At 43.3% G+C, this 19,788-nt stretch overlaps 1 protein-coding gene across 1 annotated transcript in view; it reads left to right on the top strand.

The window, feature by feature from the left end:
• The window catches only part of cps1 (carbamoyl-phosphate synthase 1, mitochondrial), a 51,225-nt gene that overhangs the window by 13,212 nt on the left and 18,225 nt on the right, over positions 1–19,788 (top strand). The window contains exons 21-29 of the mRNA XM_070975766.1: positions 3,353–3,471; positions 8,641–8,782; positions 9,157–9,222; positions 9,454–9,517; positions 10,309–10,490; positions 12,708–12,902; positions 15,184–15,251; positions 17,909–17,984; positions 18,952–19,029. Coding sequence (XP_070831867.1) covers positions 3,353–3,471; positions 8,641–8,782; positions 9,157–9,222; positions 9,454–9,517; positions 10,309–10,490; positions 12,708–12,902; positions 15,184–15,251; positions 17,909–17,984; positions 18,952–19,029 — 990 coding nt within the window. The remainder of the gene's footprint in view (positions 1–3,352; positions 3,472–8,640; positions 8,783–9,156; positions 9,223–9,453; positions 9,518–10,308; positions 10,491–12,707; positions 12,903–15,183; positions 15,252–17,908; positions 17,985–18,951; positions 19,030–19,788) is intronic.

Raw genomic sequence — 19,788 nt, 5'->3', positions numbered from 1 at the left:
CGCATTGTTCCTCTTGAATCCGGGGTTCGACTATCGGCCGGATTCTCCTCTCCAGTACCCTGGAATAGACTTTACCAGGGAGGCTGAGGAGTGTGATCCCCCGATAGTTGGAACACACCCTCCGGTCCCCCTTTTTAAAAAGAGGGACCACCACCCCAGTCTGCCAGTCCAGAGGCACTGTCCCCGTCTGCCACGCGATGCTGCAGAGGCGTGTCAACCAAGACAGTCCTACAACATCCAGAGACTTGAGGTACTCAGGGCGGATCTCATCCACCCCCGGCGCTTTGCCACCGAGGAGCTTGCGAACTGCCTCAGTGACTTCAGCCCCGGTGATGAATGAATCGACCTCCAAGTCCCCAGTCTCTGCTTCCTCTACGGAAGACATGACAGAGGGATTGAGGAGATCCTCGAAGTATTCCTTCCACCGCCCGACAATATCCCCAGTCGAGGTCAACAGCTCCCCACCTCCACTGTAAACAGTGTTGACAGAAAGCTGCTTCCCCCTCCTGAGGCGCCGAACGGTTTGCCAGAATTTCCTCGAGGCCAACCGGTAGTCCTCCTCCATGGCCTCCCCGAACTCCTCCCAGACCCGAGTTTTTGCTTCTACAACCGCCCGAGCTGCCGCACGCTTGGTCTGCCGGTACCCATCAGCTGCCTCAGGAGTCCTATGAGCCAACCAGGCCCGATAGGACTCCTTCTTCAGCTTGACGGCATCCCTTACTTCCGGTGTCCACCACCGGGTTCGGGGGTTGCCGCCACGACAGGCACCGCCGACTTTACGGCCACAGCTATGGACGGCTGCATCAACAATGGAAGTGGAGAACATGGTCCATTCGGACTCAATGTCTCCAACCTCCCTCGGGATCTGGTTGAAGCTCTCCCGGAGGTGGGAGTTGAAAACTTCCCTGACAGCGGGTTCCGCCAGACGTTCCCAACAGACCCTCACGGTACGTTTGGGTCTGCCAAGTCTGTCCCGCTTCTTCCCCTGCCAGCGAATCCAACTCACCACCAGGTGGTGATCAGTTGACAGCTCAGCCCCTCTCTTTACCCGAGTGTCCAAGACATACCGCCGAAGGTCAGATGATACGACTACAAAGTCGATCATTGACCTCCGGCCTAGGGTGTCCTGGTGCCACGTGCACTGATGGACACCCTTATGCTCGAACATGGTGTTCGTTATGGACAAACTGTGACTAGCACAGAAATCCAATAACAGAACACCACTCGGGTTCAGATCGGGGAGGCCGTTCCTCCCAATCACTCCCCTCCAGGTGTCACTGTCGCTGCCCACGTGAGCATTGAAGTCTCCCAGCAGAACAATGGAGTCCCCGGTTGGAGCACTTTCCAGTACCCCTCCCAGGGACTCCAAGAAGGCCGGGTACTCTACGCTACTGTTCGGCCCGTAGGCCGAAACAATAGTGAGAGACCTATCCCCAACCCGAAGGCGCAGGGAAGCGACCCTCTCGCTCAGCGGGGAGAACTCCAACACATGGCGGCTGAGCTGGGGGGCTATAAGCAAGCCCACACCAGCTCGCCGCCTCTCACCGCGGGCAACTCCAGAGTAGAAGAGAGTCCAGCCTCTCTCAAGGAGTTGGGTTCCCGAGCCCAGACTGTGCGTGGAGGTGAGCCCGACTATCTCTAGCCGGTACCGCTCAACCTCCCGCACTAGCTCAGGCTCTTTCCCCCACAGTGAGGTGACATTCCATGTCCCCATAGCCAGAGTCGTTGTCCAGGATTTGGGTCGTCGGGGCCCCCGCCCACGACTGCTACCCATTCCACATAGCACCGGCCCCTTCTGATCCTTCCTGCGGGTGGTGGGCCTACGGGAAGGCGGGCCCACGTCGCTCCTTCGGGCTGTGCCCGGCCGGGTCCCGTGGGCAAAGACCCGGCCACCAGGCGCTCGCCTGCGAGCCCCAACCCCAGGCCTGGCTCCAGGGCGGGGCCCCGGTGACGCCAATCCGGGCGACGTACGCTTCCTTGCTTTAATTTCTTTCATAAGGGGCTTCTTGAACTGCTCTTAGTCTGACCCGTCACCTAGAACCTGTTTGCCTTGGGAGACCCTACCAGGGGCATTAAGCCCCGGACAACATAGCCTCTAGGATCATTCGGGTACTCAAACTCCTCCACCACGATAAGGTGGCAGTTCAAGGAGGAGCGTATTTATTCATGTTGATCCTTTTTCTTCTTGTTTTAACTTCAGCTTAACTTAACCTTAATTGTTATCTTGCTCTTTTTCAGCCTTACAGTTTAGCTGTCTGTCGTTATATTGTCTGCAATATCCTGTTTTTGCTTGGCCTGTCAAAGCACTTGTAAAGGTAATAGGTAAATAAAGTAGGGCTGTCGAGTGAATAAAAATTTGTTAACTTGTGATTAAGTAAACTAAATTAATTAGTCCGTAACAGGCTTTCTCGGTTGAATCACGGTCTATGCTCTGTCTGACCTCCGAGCTCGCTGCTATGTAAGCACTTTGCTCTTTGCGAGGTGTGAAGTGCCCCTGCTTTCATCATGTTCACAAAGCTAATGTGGACGGTTGTATGTTCAGGGATGCATGACGACAAGGGGAATCACAGAGCATCATTAATCTGCATTAATCCTTTTGATATGCTATTTTTTCTATTAATCAAAATGAATGCGTTCTTTTGACAACTGTAAAACAAACTTACTATGATTAGTATTAGTAGTATTATCCTGCTAAACAGTTATTCAGGCATAAGCTATTATGAGGAGCAAAGAGAAAAGACAGCAGAGGAAAATGAACTGCATGTGATTAAAGTTCAGTCGTCATCAATTCTCTGACACTAAAACTAGTGAAAATCACAGTAATAATCACTTGCAGCTTGATTAGCTGCTCCTCATGGCAGGTTTCACTGCATGTTTTACAGGCCGCTGAGTGAAACCCTCCCACATGAACCTGGATCCATTTCTCTGCTCGGACATCTAACAGAAAGATGATGAAACATATTTATGAAGCTGTTTTCAGGGCACAGCCTCCGTCATATTATAGGCTGATGAGACAGACTTGCTTTGGATGTCTGATTGTCAATAACAGGCCAATACTGGCAAAGTAATACACTGTCCCCGCGATAGATTTCGCTCGCAGTCCTTGGAGTAATGGATGACAACAGATTTACAGTGACGGCTCTGAATGGCCGTCCGGATGCAGCGACGGCTCACTGACTGATTTGTAACATGATTTTGCTCACAAGCAGTTGATTTTGGATTCTGTTGAAACTTTGTGAAACCTATTTGATGTCTGCTTCCAGAATGCTCCAATAAGGGGCATGAATGATGAACTTGACGACGATGAATAATGAATGTAACGGCTCGTCTGTTTCATATCTCTGCTTTTAAGTCCCTCCACAGTGGCATGAGTGTCGATCAGATCCACCAGCTGACGGCCATAGACAAGTGGTTCCTCCACAAACTCCACAGGATAACGCAGCTGGAGCAGCACCTGGCAAGCTACAGGAGGTAACACACACATTCAACAGTGTCTATGTGTGTGTGTGTGTGTGCAGGTGTGCACGCTGTGTAAATAGTGCTGTGACGGCCTCCAGAACTTGAGTAAAAGTTACTAACTGTATAGTATCTGTATGACTCTCTGCTCTTTGATAATATCTAATCAAGGGGAAGTATCTCCCCCTACGTACAGTACATCCATCCACCCATAAGGTTGCAGTCTATTGCACCACAGGCAGACAACTTGCGGATTATTATAATTTGATGGAATATATTCCATATGTATTAATATATTCCTTTGCTACTTCCTACACACCTACATGTTCCCCCACACACAGCCCTTAAATGTGGGTGGGGTTGTTACTGACCTTTGGGGCCATTCTGCTCCATTTTCCACACGCACTGTGACCTATACTGTACATTTACTGCTGGACAGACGACTTACTGCTAACCTTTTCCTTGACTCGCTCACATTAATCGTCACATTTCTGACGCTCGCTCAGCCACACACTGGCTATATGAACACATTAAAGCTGCAGTAGGTAACTTGTATAAAAGGTATTTTTTGTCATACAGTATTTGCTAAAACTGTCCCTAAGCTTGTTTCCGATGCTAAGGCTAATGTTACTGGTTGTCACGGCAGCCGTGCAGATGCCGCAGGGAGGAGGGGCTTGGAGGCAGGGCATGAGTGCAGTGGAGAGGGAGGGGGAGTGACGTGAACTTGGGTTGGTTCAAATTTTCAGTGCTTTCAAGTTTACACTTTGCAGGGTATTTTGGAAAACGGATATTTTGGCTCTTCCGTTTTCAAAAATAACATCGTGCACACAACATCGTTTTCAAAAATGTTGTCGTTTACATGGACCCGGATAAATACACCGTCGAGCGCATCATAACTTTGCCAAACCTATGGGCGTGAGTGTAAACAGGTCGCTCACATGACATCAAGTATTGAGTCGCATGTTGCGACGTTTCGGAACCTAAAACGCTGTTTAACCCAGTTTACACAGTGACAAATAGCTGGCGTTTTCAGAAATCTCCACTTTGGCCAGAGTTTTTAAAAATGATCGTTTTCCCTGGAAAAAAAAACTCTGTTTGCATGTAAACAAGAGGCCAAACCGTGTGAAAACATATGCGTTTTCCCTGAGTGTAAACAGGGTCTGAGTCTGCTCTCTTCTCTATCTTACCTGCTGCAGCTTTAAGCACAGATCTAGGCTACACTTACAACAAGAACACAGTGAAGGAATTCAATTCAATTCAATTCAATTCAATTATTCAATTATACAATTATACCTTTATTTGTCCCGCAAGGGGAAATTCCAAAGGACACTGAATGCCTCATGTTCTTTGTTCTTGGTGTGTAGATGTTTGCTACAACAGGGAGACAAGCTTTGTTTGAGAAAAGACTGCTTAAGAAAGCGCAGACGATGATTCTCTCTGGCCAATCAATTAACTGCATTTTTCTGGCCCCACCTTTTATTGCTGGAAAAATATAACAATGAATTGAACTGACTGAAAACAGACATGCACATACCGTATGTGGAAGTTCTGCTTCCATAGCTTGTTCAATGGTTTCACAGCCGTGCGTTTGATTCTTGTCGATGCTGGAGTGTTTTTCCAACCTTGCATTTACTCAGCGGGGTTTCAGACACAAATGCACCTTATATTCACACCCACAACACTGTGCGTTGAGTTAAAAAAGCTCAGCTGGTGCCTGTTGGAATTAGAAACAGATAAACGTGTTAAGGGGTAGAATTTTGGGTTCTATGTAAAAATCACTGAATCTTTCTCTGTAGGAAAATGTTCATCTTTAAAAATCAGATGGGCTCCATTCTCTTCACGTCTGCCTCTCTCTCACTCGCAGTTCGCCTCCTCTCAGCTCCCTCTCTGCCCTCGGGCTCTTACCTGGACAGCCGCTGTGAATTTTCATGGCTCAGTCACAGGTTACCCGCTGCTTCCTTCTGACTCTGCTGTTTAATAATTAATGGCCGGCCGTCTGGTGGGCGCCCGCCGCAACACGCTGACACATGGAAGGCTGTTGTAGTCTCCGCTGCCTCTGGAGCAGGGGACATTGGGATGGGCACACAACAGTAGGCTACTGCCAGACTGATGGAGCGTAGAGCTGAATGCAGGTGGGCTTCAGGCTCTGCTGGTCAGGAGACTCGCTCTGTCTGTGCCGAGGCGTGTTGAATCTTCTATTGCTGTAGTTGGGACAGGAGGATATTTACTGATAGAGATGAGAAGAAGCCTTCAAAGCGAGGACATTTTATCCTTCATTTGAACGAGAGTCACATGCAGTGTTAGGATTTCTTTGTAGAGGGAAGATTAGAAGTAAGTAGTTCAGACTGACAGTGAAGATCTGCCTTTCATTGACTCTCTTTTATCCTGGTTGGTAAAGGTACGAGGACGATAGTAACAGCAACCAATAATTTATCCTTTTATGGCAATATGACAATTTTATGAATATGAATATCGATATTTATAAGATTAGAAACTGGTTTGGTAAAATGTGATCTTGTTAGGAGACAATGAGGACATGAAGTTGGCAGTATTGCTGATATTATTATGACAATACTACACTGTCATTAGTGATTAATTTTCCAACTATTGATTTGATTATGTGATCTATAAAAGCTGCCAATGCTTGAACCACAGAAAGTTTCTCATTTTTACTTGGAAATCACTGAAACAGATGTTACACCTGTATCGTTCCTTTAGCATAGTCAGTATTTTGTACAAGCATTTTGCTTTAAAATACAGTATGATCAGGTACATTCGTAGACTAGAGTGCTGCTTGGGTCGCATTTTTCTGTCCAAACCCAACCCCAGTTACACAGCTGTTCAGCCTGCATCCTCCACCCTCTGTCCACATGTCGGTGTGAGGCTGAATTCAGAGCTCCACACATTTTACATAACCAACTGCTTCGTTATTATATCTGCATTGATGACTAAGCTGCATATTTTTCATGCCCATATTTTCACTAAAAGACCTTGAAAGGACCACGTCAGATAGGCTAGCCAAGCCGACATGACCAAAACCACTTCCAAATTTTTTCCCGTTAACACATGGATCAGCTTTTTGGTCTGCTGGTGTCAGATTTTGCATCCAAAACCAGTTGAAAGGTGGATTATGGGTGGCCCCTTCAAGTTAGATGACTGAGCAAAACTCAGTATATGACATCATGACAACACACCTGCGTCTTAGAACAGAGATAATTGACATGAATTACAATTAAAAGGACTTACTTAGGAAATTACATGACACAGAGGTCTCATTCTTATACTTTGAATGCTCAAAATGAAAAGTTTTTATGCATGCATGTGAGAATATGTCGGTCCCTTTTCCTCACTTTCTGCGCACCACACATTGTTTTAATCTGTATTTCATGTTTTATTTGCTGTGAGGAGTGTGTACAGAAGTTCATGGCATGCAAAAGATTTCCCTCTCGCTGTAAACTGCTCTTCCAGAGAGGATAATTGTACACAAGACAAACCGAACTCTCAGATCAAATTCCTTTCCTTCCTGTGATTCTGACTCAGAGCTCACGCCGCTCGCGCCTTTCGTTGTTATTTCTCAGCCCAGCCATGTGCAGTGGGAGTTAAAACACACTTGACATTTCCAATATTGTTACGCTACAAGGTCATAAATAATTCAGATAAGCAGGAGGGAGAGCAGGTTGTGGTTTACCACAAATAAGAATTCCTTTTGTCTCACCCGAGGGTTGAAGGAATACTGTGACATTATTGGAAACAACGCTTGTTGCGTTCTTAGTGGGAGTTACATGAGAAGATCAATATCAGTTTCATCATGTGTTTAGTTTAAAAAATGAAACTGAAAGCAAAGGGAGGCAGTGGACTCCATAGCTGTCGTATTTGCAGTTTATTTAGCACGTTCAGAAACAGAAAACCAGCCTAGCGTAGTGTAATAAGAAGATATCCTATTTACTGCAACTATTTCATGACAGAATCAGCTCAGTCCAGTAAATGCATCAGCATATCTCCTGTCTTGTCCCTTCACTGTGAATCTGCTGATTTTTCACACTTTTCCCAACTCTGAGCTAAACCCCAGCTGACTTTTGGATGTATTGTGGGCTAGTTTACTTGAAAACATGGTGCAAAGACAAGTTTTTCTTTTCCACTCATGGCAGAAGCTAACTGTTCAACTGTGCTAATCAACGCTCAGTAATTTATCTCATATCAGTCCTTTCGATCTATACAGCAAAGAATCCAAGGATCTAACTGTGTTTTTGGTTTGATAAGATACTGACTCTGTTGTACCATTCGGATTCACCATATCTGAAAATGGAAAGAGAACCAACAAGATGTGACTGTCCGTGTATAAACTCTGTACTGACACATGCTGCACGTCCAGAGTGGTTTGAATTTATAGGAAGCAAATTCGTAGTTTTCATATATTGGTCCAGTTGCTCCACTTCAAAATCGCCTCTTGATTCCCAACTTTATTTCTGTCACCTTTTCATTCTTCGCAGCTCACATTAAAGTTTCATCGATTTAAAATGGGTTTAAAACGGCTGCACTTGCCAACCTGGCGCTTCGGCACCTCGCACCTCTTTTGCCGATGCCTTATTGATCGCTCTGAGGTGGGCCGGTCCCTGCTGTTCACACCACTGGGTAGCAGAGCCAGTCATGACCCACTTGTTGGATTGACCCTCTTAGTTCAGTGGTCTTGAAAGTACACAGATGCATGAGGGGGGTACATACAGAAAATGTGAAAAATAAGCTTACTTGTCAGTTTTGTTCATGCACCTCAGGAGGCTTCCAGGCTTCCATGTCAGGCATGTTGTGTATTAAACTTTTAAGCTCAGCAAATGATTGACAGACTCTGCTTCCCTCTTCTTGGCAGGTGACATAGTGTCGTACCGAAATGAATTTAACACTAAATCATGCGCTTTTCCTTTGGCATGAAGGGAGATTTGGTTATGGCACACTCTTGTTGCTCCCGTGCAAATGGAGTGAAATGTCTTTGGCAGTGATCCTGATGTCTAAATTAGTCAAATGTAGAGCCATCATTTCAGGAAAAACCCTCCTCCAAAGTGCACACCACTGAAAACTGAATCAAAATCCAACGTGCACTGAAAAACCGACTATTAAGCTCATTCCATAAAGCTTCTGAGTGGCTCCTGAAACTGCTGTTTCATTTTAACTTATTGTCTTGTCCTGCAGTGGCACAGTACCCAAGGGCCTGCTGCTGAAGGCCAAGCAGGACGGCTTCTCAGACCGCCAGGTTGGTCAGATTCTGGGCTCCAATGAGAGAGCAGCCAGAGAGCTGAGGCTCACCCACGGCATCAAACCCTGGGTCAAACAGGTGAGCATGTCTGGGCTCCTTCTTGGAGCTTCCAGTACGGCCGTAACTAACTATTATTTTCATTAGTGATTAATCTGTCAAATATTCTCATAATTAATTTATTAATTGTTCAGCTGCCAGATTGTTTCAAAAAATGGTTTGAGTTCAGTGTTTGTCTACACAGGCAATACTTTTAGTGGCATAAATTCATTGTTGGCTTTGGTCTTTTTCTTGAATTGTGTTTGTGATTTAATTACCAATGTTAATACCTTAAATGTAATTATATCCATCACCAGTAAAGTTAAACATTTACTAAAGTAAGTGAGTGTAGTCGCCTAACAGCACTGTCTGAATGAATGACACACAACCTTGTTTTCTCTGACCCCTCCTCTCAGATTGACACCTTGGCAGCAGAGTATCCAGCCATGACCAACTACCTGTATTGTACCTATCATGGTCAGGTGAGTCATCTCTGCTGACTGAGAAAAGAAAAAAAGTATTGTTTTACCTTTTTGATGTATGTAGCCAACACAACGGCTGTCTAATAGAAAATAAAATTAGTATTGCAAAAATGTCAACATTTTATAAGGAAAAATATTAGAAAGTATAATAGTGCTGGAGAATTAGTGATAGATATATTTCTGACAGAGATGCATCATTAACAGTTTTTTTTTTTGCCAACTTAACATCAGGAGCATGATCTGGATTTCACAGACCAGGGAATTATGGTTCTTGGTTGTGGGCCCTATCATATTGGTGAGTCCAACAATAAGCTTTCATATCATTTTATATTGCCATGTTTATACAAATTTTTTGCTGATTATCCTATTTCCTCAAATAAAAGCAGGTGGTCATATACAGGGTGGGGAAAAATAAGGGTGGATAAACTGTTACATATAATGTGCATGCCAGCTAAATATAATGTACATTTCTATCCCTGTAATTTATTTTGTTGTTCTGGATTACTCATCTAAAGAATTATTGCCACAAGATCGTAGTATCTTTGAAGTACATGTTAAGTGATTCTGTCCATTGAACCACTGGATGGCTTTTACTTTGAAATGGATCCAGTAAGTGTTGAGTTTGTATTAAAAGCACAGTAACACACATTTAACAATAGAAATGGGAGCAGATCGGAAAACCCAAACACTTTGTACTAAAATATGATCAAATATACTTGTCAGACAGCAGAATTTAGAAATAAAGGCCTGTCTCTAATACAAGCTTGGTACCCTCTGCAGTTGAGGTAAATACAGGCCCTCGCCACTATTTGAAGAAATCCAGATAATAAACAAAATGTACCAAGGATTTTTGGTGTTTGTACCCAATAAGCACACAGTGTAATACCTTCATACAGGAGCTACAGTGCATAGGCAAAGGTTATTGTCAAGGGTTGGAGGATGCAATAATGTCGCCCAGGAAACAAAGACAGAATATAATTTGCATGGAAAGCGAATGTCGCAGTCTCACAGTTGTCTGTTTATTATGTTGAATTTGTGAACTCCTGTTTTATGGCCAACAAATTCATTGACTGTTTGATCCACCAGGAAGCAGTGTTGAGTTTGACTGGTGTGCGGTGTCCAGCATCAGAGCTTTGAGACAGATGGGCAAGAGGACAGTGGTGGTCAACCACAACCCTGAGACGGTCAGCACCGACTTTGACGAGTGCGACCGCCTTTACTTTGAGGAGCTGACCCTAGAACGCATCCTGGACATCACCCAACAGGAGGTTAGGACACGGACATCTCTTATTTGATGAAATTATTATTTCTATTTATATATATATATATATATCCCTTTTTATCATGGAAAAGATTTTTGTATTGGCAGAAGATGGGCACCTACACCCACTTACAGTATCCTGGTCTGGGCCTATCCCAGCATGCATTCAGGGAGAGGCAGGGCACCAATCTATCAAAAGGTTATATCACTGATAATAACTACTTATATATTCATGTGTACTGAGTGGAATCTGATTGAAATACTGCAGTCAATTCAAGGCTTCCCTCGGCAGAGTAGTATTGATCAATTACACATTACGTATATAATAATAAAAAATCAATCATGTCAGCCAAGTCAGAGGCAGGAAATACTAGTGGAATTTAAACAAAAACAATATTTGCCCAATATTATGGGCAAATAGATTTACTGGTCTCAGACTGGCACACAACGTACATATAATGGCATAATAATTTCTCCAACTAAAGCTTTCTGATTTGTTTTGACGTGACTGTACTGCTCAGGAATAATTCTTATTATAAAAAAAAGTAGAAATAAAACATTAGCAGCATGACTGTGACTTATTATGGATTTCTCACAGAGCAGACTTCCACAGTGCTGAGGGAAGAAAAAAGCAGAGAGAGAAAAAAAACCTTCCCTGCTCAGAATGGCATGGATGAAACATAACCGGAAATATCCAAAACCTCTGTCTTGATTCATATTTATTTTTTCATATTTATGGAAAGTCAGAAGCTGGTTAAGCGTGCAGCATTTTCTGCCTTATCCTCTGGGATGGTCTTGGCCATTAAAAGCAGCCAAACAAAAGCCCCCCCTGTCTGAGAGAGACTGGGAAAACTCTGAATGAGTCCTAATTGGGACATTTACTATGCAGAGCAATGGGCTCATCTAAGCTTTAAGAGCTTGGGGGTGTGTAGTCACAGGTATGAAGAATATTTTTATGGGTTTACTGACCTCTTTAATAACCTCTGTAACACTCATAGTTCACATGGTTGTGCTTGATAAATATTTTTTGGGGGGTGAATGTATTCTTAGGTGGTTTGTATCCCTATGTAGAATCTGGACCATTTATATGAACTGCTTAGAAGATGTTGATTTAATCTAGTATCTAGCATCTTATATATGCTTTTCTGAGGAATATCATGGAGACACATTTCAATACAGTCTCACATTCACAAAATTCTCTGGCCTAGATTAATGATAATGCCAGTGCAGACTTGAATAACAACAACAAAATGACTCCTAGTGCAGCAATTATCATTTACTTTATCTGAAACATGTTAGGCTACCATCGTGTTCATCTAATTTTAATTAAGATTTCACATACATGAGCAGACTTGATACATCACGTATATAAGGATACATCACTTCGATGTGTTGCTCTGTGGCAGAGCCCAGCTGACCCTGTGATGACTGTGATTCACTGTGGTTTTCCTGTGTATATGTTTGCTGCTGTCTGTGTATTTATGCTGTGTTGCGTGTTTGCTAACTAATGTCTGTCTGACTTTCCTCTGCAGAGGAATTGTAATCCAGTTAATGTCGCGATGGGATCGGAGTGTGATTAAGTGTTTGTTTGTTCTGGGTGATAGCATTACCATCAATCCCTCTCTCACAGCTACAGTCCCCTCTTCCTCTATGTGTGTGTGTCTTTGTGAGATAAATGCAACATTAGAGCATGGAGATAAACCCTGGACAGGAGCAGGAGAGCAGGCCCATGAATAATGAAGAGATACAACCTGGCATTGCCATGGAAACAGCATCCCCTCTGGATCAGCTAGACAGGAAAAGGGGTAGCATGCTGTTATTAAAAGGAACACACACACTTGCTCTCTCTCTCTCTCTCTCTCTCTCTCTCTCTCTCTCTCTCTCACTCACACACACACACACACACACACACACACACACACACACACACACACACACACACAGAGTCCCTGGTGATAACTAAACCCGTGGCACGACTGAGATCAACTGTTTCTGTTTGTCTCATATTTTCACTGTGTGATCAGTGGCCAGAATAATTGGAAGTGGCCACAGGTTTCAGACTGTTAATCTTGGCTGATAGGCCTCTGGCAGGAGGTCCAAGACTTGAAAGAGTGTCTCCGTCTCCTGTCCTCTCTCCTCCTTCCACTTCTCATTCTTTTATCCTACCTGCTGCTATATCCGTTTTGTCTTGCACATTCTCATTTGTCCATCCTCTCCTCTCCAGGGTTGTTCCGGCAGCATTGTGTCAGTCGGAGGCCAGATCCCCAACAACCTGGCCGCCCCGTTGCACCTGAACGGGGTGAAGATTCTCGGAACGAGCCCCCTGCAGATCGACCGGGCAGAGGAGCGCTCCGTCTTCTCCAGTATACTAGATGACCTCGGGGTGGCCCAAGCCCCATGGAGGGCCCTCAGCTCACTGGTGAGAGGAAACAAATATTGGATAGTGGGGGAGTTAATGAATTATGTGTTGTGCATGGTGACGCTATGCTAAAAAAAACTAAAAGGAGCGGTTTCAGTGACTGATAAGTGTCCTAGTCAAGCTCCTTCTCAGTGAGCTGAGTCCATTTGCTTTGGCTGCTTGCATGTGTGCAGGCAGCAAACAGTAAAAGAATGTTTTCCCTGAGTGGTATCAGGGTTTCCTCCAGAAAATGAGTTAACACAGGCAGTGAGCTCGTGGTGTTTGGAGAACGTTAGTCCAGGCAGATGACGTTTGCTTTTAAAAGACGTCCCCATCTTGTTCATTTTTATGCTCTAATATAGTTTTGTGTACATATGGATCTAATATTTGAGTTTTACCCATACTGTCTTGTAGTGTAATAAGAAATCATGTTCTTATTCCTATGGAGGAAAAAATATGGAAAAAGTATGTCATTGAACCAAAGCATCTCCTGCAGGGATCATGACATCACTAACAATTAAGAGACGGGATTTCCGTCACACACTGCAGCCTGGTGCAAAGTTGCTTCTTTTCTGTTTATGAACATGGATTATTTTTATATAAAAGAACACACGTAACATTAGCTTTAGTCAGCAGCCCCATAACTTCACACCTTTCCCTACAGACAAACTTGTCTCATTATTTTTTCGATTATTTTTTTCAGCGTTTCTGCTTCGTAACTTGTCTCATTATGTTCAGGACTTTCTTCCTCATTGAGGCACCGTGCCACACTACTTACTCTTTTGCTAACTGTTTATCCTGTTTGGCCCTCTCAACTTGCTCAAGGCTATGTTACAATGAAGCACCGGCAGGCCCTCTGTGGAACACGTGGAGCGCTGAAATGTGTCTGCCGTCAGTGCTGAAATTCGTCTCTTCCATGACCGTTGCTCATGTATTCAGGTACCAAGAGGAGCGATTAGCCGGCACACACGGATAAAGTTCTGTGTCTCTCCAGAGTCTACACACATATTCTATTTCCCTGTCGATTGTGAAGAAGCGTTTCGTTTTTATTGGGTTGGAATAACTCCAGCAGAGCCGTGGGGAGATGGTTCTTTTGCGTCTCTGGGAAGCTGGTTTGTGTTTGTTAATGGTACTCCACCTGGCGAGTGAACAGTGGGTAATGATGGAGAGAAAAAGCCGAGACGTGCAGAGAGACGGAGAAGAGAAAGAGCGATGATGATAATGATGATAAGGAGGAGGAGGAGGACATACTGCCTTTCTCTCACTGCTAGACTTCTTCCACGACTCCCTCCTGTCTCATCCCTCATGTGAACTGAATGGAAGAGAAGAAAATCAAAAGCGAGATGAATTGAGCTCCTCTTTCTGACTGCAGGAGCACTTATACTCTCCTTTTTTACTCTTTTATTAGTTTGTGTGTGTGTGTGTGTGTGTGTGTGTGTGTGTGTGTGTGTGTGTGTGTGTGTGTGTGTGTGTGTGTGTGTGTGTGTGTGTGTGTGTGTGTTGAGAATGGGTAAAATGGGGCTTACTTCTTTGTATGAGAATGAGGACGAATGCAAACACACACTTGATTTTGATATTAGTTCTTTGTTTTCTGTCTTAAGTGGTTTTAATCATACAGCTTTCTAACATTCTATGACTTTCTTAATGATAAAAACACAGAAAGTTGCATACAACTTGAAAACTCAGGTTAAATCCATAGAAAAACACAACGATTTTTACTATTTTACAAAATACTTCAAGTTTTTCTTTAGAAATGCATTTTTGTTGAACTATAGACTGTTTGTTTGATGTTTTTGTGTTTGCTGGAATACTTTTTCTTCTTTGTCTGCCTTGAAATGATTTGTACCTTGGTGACATTTATGTTTCAGGTTTCCTCCGCTTGTTACAGCAGATACAAAGTAAATAAATAACAGATCGGCTAATGCACTTCGGTGTCTTAGCCAGTGACCTCTGAACTATCAGGACTACACTAAATGTTCCACCTGTTCAGTGGATCGTTCATATGCTGTGTGAAATTGTAATGGTAACTTTATAGTCCAACATTTACGTCAGTTTTAACCATATTTTCCTCCTCATATTTCAACTGTTAGTACACAGTCTTTGTGTAAAACTTGATGCCAAACAGACTAAAGTTTAATGCCACATCATCAGAAATTAACATGTGCTTTCAAATGGTTCCAAAGTTTGACAGACCACCTGGATGATTTCTGGCGCCTCTATTGTGACACGGCACACTCTTTGTCTTTTCCAAATGATAAACAAAGCTTACAACAATCTGCTCCGCTTTCCTCTCCCTTCACAGGAAGACGCCTTTGCCTTCGCCAACCAGGTGGGCTACCCCTGTCTGCTCCGGCCCTCCTACGTTCTCAGGTCAGTTTAAACACATGTCAGCCAAAACACACTGAAACTGCAGCAGATGAGGTAATTATGTGAGCAGTCTCTTCATCATGACTCACTGTAACACCTTCATAACAAGCACATTTTATGTATTTCTAGCCAATAAAGTATTTAAACAAATACAGGGGAGAAAACAGAGCAGTCCTGGTTGGCTGAGAGGCTTTCTTAATAACTAATCTGGAGACTTAATGCTAACTGAGTAAAATACAATTTCAGTTATGATGATTAATGAACTTTACTCCACCACAGCTCATTCAGGTTTGCAGTGACACTTTTGTCCAGCAGGTGTCGTGATCAGACCCTGCATCCAGCAGGGTTTTGTCACAGACAATAAACTTGTGTAAGAGGGAGTTTTGTGAGACATTTAGCGATTCTACATGCGAGCTGTGATGTTGTTTTAAAAAGGGAATCTGTCCCTGCTCGTTAAGCGTGGTGGGAATCCCTGTGTGTCAGGCGCCCGGTCACATTTAGCATCAGAGTAATCCACTTCATCTTGATGTAGCCACGGTCATGCTAATAATGAAGAGTTTATTTATTGTTACAGAGTTTATTATTATTCACAATTTCACTGTGTTCCATGTTAAGGAGGAAAGGCTTCCCTCCCTTCTCCTCTCCAGCATCAGCGCGGGATGAACTCTCTCTGATCTCTTCCCATCCCCAAAGCATTTTCACTCTTCCCCTTTGACATACTTGTTAATGGTTTTTGAATGTTCCTCCCAGCCTCGGTACATATGCACAAACTCACACATTTACACACCAAACACTCTCTTCCTTGTCAGACTCGTGCTTCATATTTTTGTAGCAGTGAGATACACACACACACAACAAAACTCAAGTGTTTTGCCTTGAAATATATTCATGCAGTAACTTAAAAGGAAGATCCATATAATGTATATCTTATTTGCATACTTAAATCCATCATTCCTTTTGGTTCTGAAAACATTTTAGCAGTATAATTGCTGTGACATGCCAGCACTGCTCGATACATCTGTACCATGATGTGCATAAGGAATAAGACAGTTTTCAAACTAGTTTAGGTTTTGCCATTTTAGTAAAACAGCTTCCAAAATGTCAATGCAAAGCTTAAACATTTGGAAACTGTCTCATTTCTTCATTGTTACAAGTGCTGCAAAAGCCGACGTTGGCAAGAGAGTGAAATGCAAATGCTCAGTCGTTCTGAGGAATTTCTCTCTGTGTGAGAGCAAACCTGTGTGGGTGACAAATGTCCCAGTTAGACCTAAGTAATAAACACAAGACTGAAAATGAACTTACTTTCATAAAAATCCATCAAGTGAATTGATTGTGGTGCCATTGTTTTGGAATTGTTGTATCTGTTGAATTTCCTTTCACTCTGGGGACTTTTTTAGGTGTTGGGTCTCAATGTTTTGGAAGTTGAAATCAAATCAGGACATGGTGGTGAACAAATGGGTTAGACCACTGAATAGTATTTGTTCAGACAGACTGAAAAATGTAATTACTGCCACATAATGTGTTAAGGCATATGCCACCCTCTGCTACACAGAAACAATAATAATGCTGAGCATCAGCCAGTAACCATTTAACTGCTCAAAAATATGGTTTGCCAGAGAAAATATTCTGTTTTTTTAAGTCCAGTGTTTGTTTGGCATTCTAAAAATTTCCCCTTAGTTACTTTATATTTTGCCCTCTGAACCAGGGGTCAGTCTTCTTTACAGCCTTGATTCCAAAAACATTTGGACGCTGTGTAAGACGTAAATAAAAACAGAAAGCAATCACCTGCAAAGAAACTGTTTTTATTGACAACAGTTCACGAGCCCACATAAAATCTTTTATCCAATTATGTGTTCGCAAAGTGGTGAACCTCGCTCCATCCTTGCTTGTGAACGACTGAGCTTTCCACGATGCCCCTTTCATACCCAATCATGATACACTCACCTGTTACCAATGAACCTATTCATCACAGTTTGCTCCGACTGGCAGTATTAGCAGGGCAGATAAACCGAAAAACACATTTTTGCATACTGATTTTATTCTTGCAAAAGGCTGACTCAGGGACCAACTGGGCTAGCATATCCATAGAAATATCCTCCCAAAAACTGCATTCATGTGAAATGTCAGAGAACAGTCATGCAGAAACTAGATGGCATCCAAGTCAAGGATATGCCTGAATGTAAATGCATATCGTTGGTACTCAAATGAGGGGTCAGTATTCGTTTGGGGGTTGGACATATGTCTGCCTGTGAGCAACAGGCAGCTGAGGCATAAAGATCTATCCCGAGCCTGTGGCCTCTCTCTGTCCTGTTTCTCTCAACCGCTCCGTTTCAAACAGGAGGATAGCCCAGCTAGCAGTCTAAAATCAAAAACAACAACAAAACTAGCCTAAATCTGTTGTTTTTTAATGACTAAGTTCTGAACTCGTCTTCAAGAGCCTGCAGTGCTTTTCGACCTAAATAGCAGCTCTTCTCCCTCTCTCTCATTTTGACTGTTTCCAGACCTTGTTCCCGATGGTAATAGTGATGCAACGGAGAGATAATGAGTGTTTTGAACGATCATTTGAAGCTTGTATGTTCTCCTGTTTGCTTGCGTCTCTGCCTCTCCTGTGGCCTTTTGTTTTCTCTCCCTCACTCTCTCTCCTGCTTGCATCTCACCAGTGGCTCTGCAATGAACGTTGCGTACGGAGAGGAGGAGATGAAACGCTTCTTGGAGGAGGCCACTCAGGTGTCCCAGGTGAGATCACCTTGTGCATGCCTGCACGTGTGCGAAGAGATTGCCTCCATAAGTCGTACCTTGGCTTTTCATTTTTTGGCCGTGTTGTATTAAATTAACATGTTAGGACAAGTGATCTCTGTCTCTCCATCACACACGAGCACTCTCACACTGTCTTTTTCACGTTGCGTTCTCCCTCTGCTTTCAATTAGCTAATGCTACCAGCTGGCAAAGCTGTTGGCTAGTATTGTCTGTGCGTCTCTACTTCACTGAACACCCACGTGGCTTGGGGGCACCCGGCCCCTCCAAGAGCTCCTTCCTCAGGCTAGAAGCATACACACGTCACACCTGCAGAGCACCAAAGCGAGCCTGTTAATGGTGATTTAAAAGGTCCAAACAGAGCACTATTGAAATACTTTTGTTTCACATTTTTGGAACCAAACACGTTTTTCTGTGCTTTGGAAATTCACGACCTTCAGCTTAATTTAAGAGTGGCCATGTTTATGTCAGATGAGCAGTGTAGGAATTGTGTCAATTTTATTGCGAAGTCTTTGTTTTTTAGCATCCAGTGTAATTGAAATACTTAATATTTGGTGTCAGAGTCTTTGAATTAATGGCTGTGTTTGACATTAAGGCCCACAGACACCAGCAGGACCTTCCCTGGAGATGCTTTACCAGGCTTGTGCTGCAGCCATCTTCACTTGTTCATCATTTATTGTCTTTAGGAAGTGAAACAGGCTGAGTTGGGTTAGGGTTAGGTGACAAACAACTCAAGAACATTAAACTGCTTGGTCCTAAAAAACTCACTGGTTCACGTTCATGTCAACACCCTCAAAATAGAAGTTTGCTCAGAGCCAAAAATAACAAGATTTTCACTTACAAGTTTACACACACTACACAGACACACAAAGGCAACAACCTTGTTCAGACTTGGCTTCTTTACCTTGGATTCATTGATAGATGAACCATCCTGCTATCTTTCCTTCAGGAGCATCCTGTGGTCATCACCAAGTTCATCCGTGGCGCCAGAGAGGTAGAGGTGGATGCTGTGGCCAAGGGTGGCAAGGTGAGACATTACTGACTTGTTCTGTTCAGTTACTTTTGTCTTACTTGCTTTAATACCATTCTGTTCCCACTCTGTGAATGTAAAGAAGTCTTTGCACTGTAGACTTAATGCTTTGCCAAGTACACAACATGCACCAGATGCACTGTATTATTGTGTTCTGCCTACAATAATTACATGAAGTGCCAGAAGGTGAGGTAAAAAGTGTTGTTTCATTTAAAATATGACTATACATCTTTGACATAATGTAAGATTATGTTGCACAGTGTAACAGCCTTGAAAACAACAATGTTTGCCCCCCTTTCATTTAAAATGACACCCCATTTGACCATATTTTCATTTATAACAGTATCATTGTTATTCATCTCTGTAGCCTGGCATTTTTCAGTCCTCCATTATTTTTCAGTTTAGATGGAGGAGTAGGACAGATATTGAGCCTAGCAGATGAATAAAGTAGAAGTAATCTCATTCATCTTCGTTGAAAAGACATTACAGCCCAGACAGATCTGATTGGGAGAATGGAATACATTAAAACAAAAATGCAGGTAAGTGGTGATACTAAATGAATTTTTCTTTTTAGATTACTTCAGTTCAGGGCCTGGGTTTTTCCTCTTTTTTTTCTTTGAGACAAAGGTGGCAAAGGTTGGAGAACGTGCATGGCATGGAACCTCAGTGGGGGAAAAAAAATCATAATTTTCACTTTTTGCTTCCCAACTTGAGGGCAGACAAAGAAAAGGAATAAAAGGGCACAGAGCCTGATTG

Source organism: Chaetodon trifascialis, chromosome 12 (assembly GCF_039877785.1).
Source record: "Chaetodon trifascialis isolate fChaTrf1 chromosome 12, fChaTrf1.hap1, whole genome shotgun sequence".
Classification (NCBI taxonomy): domain Eukaryota; kingdom Metazoa; phylum Chordata; class Actinopteri; order Chaetodontiformes; family Chaetodontidae; genus Chaetodon; species Chaetodon trifascialis.
Note: the sequence above shows the minus strand (reverse complement) of the source record. Positions and strands in the feature narration are given on the sequence as shown.